The sequence below is a fragment of the Nymphaea colorata genome, chromosome 9 (assembly GCF_008831285.2).
Source record: "Nymphaea colorata isolate Beijing-Zhang1983 chromosome 9, ASM883128v2, whole genome shotgun sequence".
NCBI classification, from domain to species: Eukaryota; Viridiplantae; Streptophyta; class Magnoliopsida; order Nymphaeales; family Nymphaeaceae; genus Nymphaea; species Nymphaea colorata.
Window position 1 is genome coordinate 17,837,025 of NC_045146.1, and position 7,702 is coordinate 17,844,726.

Consider the following 7,702-nt stretch of genomic DNA (forward strand, 5'->3'; position numbering starts at 1 on the left):
TCGTTCCCACTTCCGGGTGCTCACACGTGGGTTCGCGCCACGTTACCGTCCCAGCAGCGTGCGACTGCGAGGTGTACGTGCGCCAACCCCTCCGTATATCTGCTCGGACGCGAGCATCGTCGCCTTGCGGATGCAGCCGATAATCCCTCCGCCGGAGATCCCGAAAGATCCTGATCTTGAAGGGTTCCAGATTCACCGAGATTCAGACTATTATGAGTGGGATTCCGCGAGGTCAGCTCGCGGATTCATGAAAACCAGGTGAATTTCATTGAACTTTGCATTGCGCGTGAATTCGGTCCATAAATTTTCATTAGTTTCCTCCTGAGCTGTGGTTAGATTCCCGTTTTCGGATGTCATGCTCATCGATCGCGCCGACCTCGATTTTCACGGGAAATTACAGAACGCGACCTCGATTTTCTGAGAACGTGTTTTATTTATTCCTTCTACCTTTTCCCTGCTGGTGTTTTGTGTGGGCCAGGATAGAATAACGAGCTGGTTTAGGAAGTTCTGGAAATTCGCTATTTTTTATGGTTCCGATTGACAGAAAATTCAGATTTGGAGCTTTTTTTCGTTTGGTATTGGTGCAACACCCCCCCCCCCCCCCTCTCCTATGATCGAGAAAATCAGTATTTCCCTTGGTGTTGTAGAGTTTCTAAATGAACATTGACGAATGGTAGTATGTAATTGAACGCATGTGAAAATTTACTGGCTTATGGACTTCACTTGTATGGCTGGCTACTATGAGCAAAACTGATGCCATTTGGATCATTGTTGAATTAGTTGGAACGTGGACGAACTCAATTGAGATGGGTAGCGCCTATCGGAGATCCCATTTCCAACTTCAAGAGAGTTCATATGTGGAGCCAGGTTCGCGAGTAATGATCTGTAGAATTATTGGATTCGAATTCAACCGAAGGTGCTAGCTGCAGCTGCTTGATGTAATCAGTAGAACTTGCACTTATGCATGACATTATTATTCATGTGAATGGTGTTTGAAGTTCGAACACTGTAACAAAATAACAGACGATTCACAGTCGTGCTTTTCGTTGCACTTCAATGGAAAGATGGTCATATGTATAAAATTTCGTAGTTACTACATCACAGATATGTATTTTACCTGCCTTGTAATGCACTGTGAATTGCTGTTTGTCTCCTTCTCTGTCGTGAAATACTGTGTTAACTGTGAAGTTGAATATGATGAAGTTCCAATCAAACTTGGCTGCAGCTTTATAAGGTCACCTTTATGGGACTTGACTGTTTTACGACGTGACTGATTGGTCTACTCTTCTAATATGACCAAGAAGAAGTCCCACGGATCCAATTCAGGAGATAGTTTCAGATTTATTCAACTTGATCTTTGTTGCCTGAGCTGGCTTACAAACCCTTAAAATCGTATACATGCATTTCTTCAGTCTTCACATTTCTCTGGCCACTATCTCATCTTCTCTCCGCAAAGCTCAGTAGGATTTGAAGAGTTCTTTAAATTGTTTTAGACTTATTTAGGTGCAACATACAGGCGTTCTGCATGGCAAGAGCCTGCTGTTTGATGAAGTTGCAAGAAAGAAGAACATGTGCTAATTGGAAGTTTCCTGCTTGAACATTCTTAGTCTCTTTGCCCTCGTGAGTTTCTTAGACTTCATTTTAAGTGGTCAGTTTTATTCACCTTTTTTGCGAATGCTTGGTGTGCAGAATATTGATCAAGACGCCATTTCAATGCAGTTGGCATCAAATGACGATCAAGAAAAGTTACTTTCTACCAGGGAATCACCTGTGCCCATGCCTGATCCCATGTGTAGCTCCACTGTGCCCCAACATTGTGGTGAAATTCGGTCGTCGGAGATGGAGACAGTTATCCACGTGGAACATGTCACGGGACAAATTTTTGATGATGATGATGAACAGAGCAATTTGATTTGCTCCGATCAACGACAGTGTCGGATTTGCCTAGATATTGGAGGTTCCTGATAAGAATTTATAGTTGTACTTTAATTCTGATCCATTACCATGTGAGAGAGCATTTCTCTTAGATAAGCTATAAACGATGCCCTCTGACCATCATGTTTTATTTCAAATAAAGCAATGATGTTTTCTATTTCCAGGCGAAGACCTCATTGCACCCTGCCATTGCAGAGGCACACAGAAATATGTCCACAGATCTTGTCTTGATAATTGGAGGTCAACCAAGGTATTCAACTTTCCCTGACTTTTAACACATAATGATTTCTATTGCACCAATACTGCTCTTACACCTAATAGGTAGAGCCTTATTAAATACTCCTAACAGATGTTACTTGCTTGTTGTAATGACTCAATGTACTTTATTTTATTTACTTTCACCAGGAGGGGTTTGCTTTTGCACATTGTACTGAATGCAAGGCAACTTTCCCTTTACGTGCAAATGTGCCTCCACAACGCTGGTGGTTGAAGTTGAAGTTTCGTTTCCTTGTTGTCAGAGACCATGTTCTGATTTTTGTTATTGTTCAATTGGTAAGACTATTATATTCATTGTTTAAGTCAAATTATGGCTCAGCATGTGACATTTGACGCTTTTTACAATGATTACAATCTGGATGCACCTTGTCTGCTGGTTCAGTAATCATGTAAAAGGAAATTGAAATAGTTATACTGGTGTTTCAATTCTAGTAACAGAAAAACAGTTCAGTCTGGTAAATAAAGGATCTAATAAACATTATAATATGCAGAATGGAAAACAAAAATTGAAAGAACTAAAATTCATTGTTTTCTAGGTTCATCTGTGAATGTGCACACTGCAAAGTAATGTGAAGAATAGATGTCCACAAATGTATGTTTGACATAGTCTGTCATAAGGATCACGGGCTTGTGTGAGTACTTTCATCTGGCTGCTGAGAGCCTAAGATAAGTCTTGTTTTAGATGTAGCGAATAATCTCAAGACATCTGGTTGTTGATAGTCATGCTATATTTTGCTATCAATCCATCTGGGAGAGTAGATTTATGGTTGCATATTTTGTTACGCAGAAGTTATTTAACATGCTCTTTTACTGTTCTGTTTGTGCTCCTTGTGGGCTATATATTGGGGATAACCGTATGAATATTAGCCTGACCATCTAAATGACTTTGGTAAACTATACATATGGCAGCATGAGAGGATTGTCGACCATGATAAATGATGGCAATAATAAGCTTTTCACCATTTTCGCCATATTGTCTGTTTTGTTCAATTTATTTACCAAGCTTGAAAAGTGTCCAATATTCTGTTAGCTAATATTTTTGTGGATAAGATCAAATAATATGTTAAGAAAAGCCTGGATGTGTACATGTGCATATGTAACTAAACGCATAGTGATTGCTTTCTTCAAAAACTGTCATTCTTTTTTTGTTTTTTTTTTGTCTTTTGTGTTTTGTATTTGTGGATGTATTTTATTTAATACTGATGGCTTCCTGATATGAATGTGAAATGTTATGGTCGTAGGTTGTGGCTTTCTTTAGCATGCTGGTCTACAAGTTCTATGGTGCAGAACTTCGTGAAATGTTTGGTTATGAACAGAACCATGTTGCTTTTTATATTCTGGCAGGTAAACTCATATTTAATGCAGCATAATACTGCTTGTCCTTATCCATGTCTCTCTAATTCATGCTTCCCCTGCTTGAGAGTGCCTGTGATTTTTTGTCTGCTCCTATGCATTTCCATTTTGTGGATGTTAGTGAAGTTCCAGTTGTTATCAGTCATTTGGCATTGTAGATGACATCCTTCTGAATAGCATGAGCAGATGGTAACTTTTCTTAAAAATGGGCTGCATATTATGTAATTAACGCTTGTTTAGGAAGTGATAAAATTCGCATCACATTTTGGAATGCAGAATATGAAAAAAAAAAAAGTGGCCAATTTCGTGTTTAGTTTTGTGCAAAATTGTTGTGTAGAGTCTGGAGACACCATATGTTACAATGAAATATTGGAGCTATTTTTCATGGTAGTATTATTAATCATCCTTTTCTGTATCCTAACTTTTTTCTTTATTTGTGTTGTCTAGCTGTGTCTATCATCATGGTTGGGTTGCTTTATGGATTTTTCATAGCCATGATATGTGGGCATAAGATCACTGAGCGCCATTACCATGTTCTTGCCAAACAAGAGCTAACAAAGGTTAGGCGTCACTTGCCTTAAGCATGCATGAGTTGTTGCTTTGAGACTGAATTCTGATGCCAATCCTAAAACATCAGGAATATGTGGTTGAAAGCCGGGAAGACAATAAAGATCCTCCTGAACTTGACTCTGCACATGTGACAGAGCTAAGGACGTTAGGCCTTTACTGAACGGAAGACGTTTTGCAGCCAACTTTTGGTACGCTGTCAATATCTCCCACTTTGTTATTGTATTTCTGGAGCAAATTTAAGAATTTTGTATTAGTTAGTGCATTTAGAAGTTTGCAAGTCGGTACCTTGTTGAACTTAGATGAATCTGTCATCAGAAACATAAAATTAACTGGAAGTGCTTGTTTAAGCAAACATGCTAAAGCAAAGATTTGAAACAGAGGTGCCATCAGTTTCTGATATGTTTTCGTGCTCAAGGTTGCTTGAGTGTTTACACTTGTTTACAGGAGAAGCTTTTCCATAGCAGCATGATTATGCCCATGCAGAAATTCAATCCGGGACCAGTTCTTTTGGTTACTTTCAAGATGGCAGCAGGCCCTGAAGACTTCAAGAGATGCACAGTTTTCCTTGCAAATCTTGGTTGGGTGTTTTATAAATTTTCTTTCGTTCTTTTATATAGTTACGATATACATTAGCAATAGAAATTTGTTCTGTAAATACCTGTGCCAGCAAAAGGTAAATATTAGTGGACTGGTAGATGAACACAGCCGTCGGGCGATATTCATTTCTGAAGATGTCGAAGACATGTCTCTGTATCCAGTTCCTTCAGTGCTCGAGAAAAATTGATACCAAAAAATTGATTTTTTTTTTTCACATACAATTTCCAATTTTGTGATGCTAAAGTTGCAGAATTGATGTCACCAGAATTTATGCCTAAGGATCCTGTAGTCCGCACCTCTGTAACGTATGCTAAACATGGTTTACAGAGTTGACATGGGCAGGCTAATAACAGATGGTACTCAGATTCAGATTCTGGCATAGGTTTTCTGTTACTGAATCCAGTGAATAGCCAAATTTGATTGCCATTTGAATCTCAATGCATGTGAATGTCTGGATATTTATTTTGGATTGTGTAGATGGAACTGTGACGTCCGATGTCAGTCAGATTAAGTAATATTCGATTTTGAACCAGATAATATATGTCGACGTCCCTAATGTGTCTCTGTCGCTCGACGTGCATGACCATGTGTGACCAGAACATGAAACCATCTTTCTTTCGAATAAAAGAAAGACTGTTTATAAAAGTTAGCTGAGTGAGCAGAGGCTCGATGTTGTTCACTATAAGTTCATATGCCAAAGGTGCGGCTACAAACTCGTAAAAGTCGTTGATATTTGGGTATCGTCGAACCAAATTCTTCCATGCTTTGAAGAAAGGTTTGATTCGACATATGTTAGCAGATGAAATCAATTAATGTCAGAGTAGGGTTGAATCTGATATTGTACTTTGTCGATGAGCAGTAACGTACCAGCTGATAATAGCTGTCAGTGTTGGGTAGGCTTGAATAGTTGATTTCTGGCCCATTCTGAGCAAACTCTCACGTCCCTTAACCATTGAAAAGAGTTTGACTCGATGTACATTAGAAGGTGAAATCAATTGATATTGGGGCAGGGATGAGATAGATCTTCTATTGTGTGAACAAGCGTTGATTGGACCAAGCTGATAACATCGATCAATGCTGGGTGAGGTTGATACAAGATCCTGTATTGTTGTATGAGCTGATAAACCAAGTGACACTGGGATAAGATTGAACATGGTCCTGTGTTTGCAGTAATTGATCGGACCATTAGTGGATTTCAATTGAAAGAAATGGCAGAGATGTGTCTTAAAGTGGTAGGCAAATAAATTGGTGTCAGACTGAACGTAGCTATTAATGTTCTGATTGTTTTCAAAATTCCCTGATTGGAATCGGAGTAGACTATGAATATCAAATCAAGTTTCAATTTAAGTAACCAGTTTCAAGGTTGGAATTTGCCAGACCAAATAAACAACTCTGTTAGGAGAATAAATTTGATATCCAATCAAATTGGAATTTACTTCTTTTCAAATCTAGTTTTTCTATAAATTCTAAAGGGTCCATGGGACAACTTTTAGCATTGTTTCATAGTAAAATTTGAAGTTTAAAAAAATCTAAGGAGTTAAGATGGAAACAGTAGTGGTTCTACCAGTGGCGAAGTCAACAATTTCTGGCTAATAGGCACTGTTATTTTAAATTTTAAATCTGAAGGGGTATTCTTCAATACCAGTCCTCGAATCTTGGACATTCTGTAGTGTCATCTTCTAGTACCACCACAACCCCAGGGAACAATTGGTGTTTGAAGGACATTCATATGTGAACTGAAAAATAAAGAAGTACCAATATGTAAGTAAAGTAAAATTTATGGGCTGATGGAGCCAATTGCTCCCAACAGCCACAATGTGCTTCCGCTACTGTGTTTCACTATCAATCAACAAATGGAAGAGTTTTACTATGATCGGCTTTTTTGTAGATTTTTCAATCTTATCACATATTGAAAGTAGTCGTGTTTAGAATATTCAATGCAAATAGGGTTTTTAAATGGATTGGTGTCACCTATGCCCGTCACTAATACCCATGAAAATGACAATCAAGTCCCACACCGACCGCATCGGTTTTTAGTGACGTCCACGGTAAAGAAACACTTTTGTCACTACTACTCCGTGGCTATTTACTGATGACCAAACAACTTGCTAGTGACCAGTGGCGAAGGCAAGTGTAGGCTGGTGTGGGTATTTTTTTCATTGATACTTCTTCAATTTTTATTTATTTATATATGAATGCCTTTTAAAGTTTAAAAATCTAACAGCCAGTGTCACTTAACTAGAATTTCTGGCTCCGCCACTGCTAGTGAGGGACAACATTTCCTAAGAAACATAGTAGTTATCCGGTTAACTAAGGTGAGTCTATTACCTAGATTTTCCTCTTTTAACAACCACAAAGATCAAATCTGTTGTGACATACTTGCTGTTTGGTTTCCAAGAGAAAGGGTTTGTTTGCTTCGACATAAAATGACAGACGAAATGCTCAGCTGAAAGGAAATTAAGTTTCATTTTCCCCACTATTAAGTGAAACAAACATCAAAATAGGGGACTGAGAAAATTTTGAAGTGGAGGGCGGGGGGACTGATCAAAGTTTTTCTCACCTCCACCCAGTTTTGAAGGGAAAGTCAGTAGGGTCAAAATTCTAAAGGGGGCATGAGACAACTTTCAGTAATTTTACATGTAAAATTTGAATTCTAAAAAATCTAAGGGAGCCAAGATGGTGGCAAAGTCAAAAGTTTCTGGCTAAGGAGAACTGTTATTTTAAATTCAAATATAAAGGGGCACTCTTTGATATAAACGGACACCTCAGATTTTAAAAAAATAAAAAAATACATGTAAATTATATAAATTTTAGTTTAACCTATATAATTTGAAAAAAAAAATTATATGTCTTAACATTTTTGAACATTTAGTTTTGTCCCTACAATGAAAAATTCCTAGCTGCGCCCCTGATTCCTCGAATTTTGGACATTCTGGGGTATACCACCACAATGCAAGGGGACAACTATTAT

General features: G+C 38.2%; 1 protein-coding gene across 5 annotated transcripts; it reads left to right on the forward strand.

Annotated features, from left to right (window-relative positions):
- Positions 1–99: 99 nt before the first annotated feature.
- LOC116261598 (probable E3 ubiquitin ligase SUD1) lies at positions 100–5,112 on the forward strand. 5 transcript variants are annotated; one of them, XM_031640439.2, is made up of 9 exons: positions 113–258; positions 1,517–1,620; positions 1,720–1,957; positions 2,100–2,185; positions 2,341–2,487; positions 3,453–3,555; positions 4,012–4,124; positions 4,202–4,322; positions 4,550–5,112. In XM_031640439.2, exons 3-8 carry the CDS (start codon positions 1,777–1,779, stop codon positions 4,292–4,294), a joined length of 723 nt encoding a protein of 240 aa, XP_031496299.1. In that variant the 5' UTR covers positions 113–258; positions 1,517–1,620; positions 1,720–1,776; the 3' UTR covers positions 4,295–4,322; positions 4,550–5,112. The 5 variants fall into 5 exon arrangements, with proteins under 5 accessions (XP_031496296.1, XP_031496297.1, XP_031496299.1 ...); XM_031640440.2 differs by having other exon boundaries at positions 115–258; positions 1,494–1,620; XM_031640438.2 differs by having other exon boundaries at positions 115–258; positions 1,504–1,620.
- Positions 5,113–7,702: the final 2,590 nt, after the last annotated feature.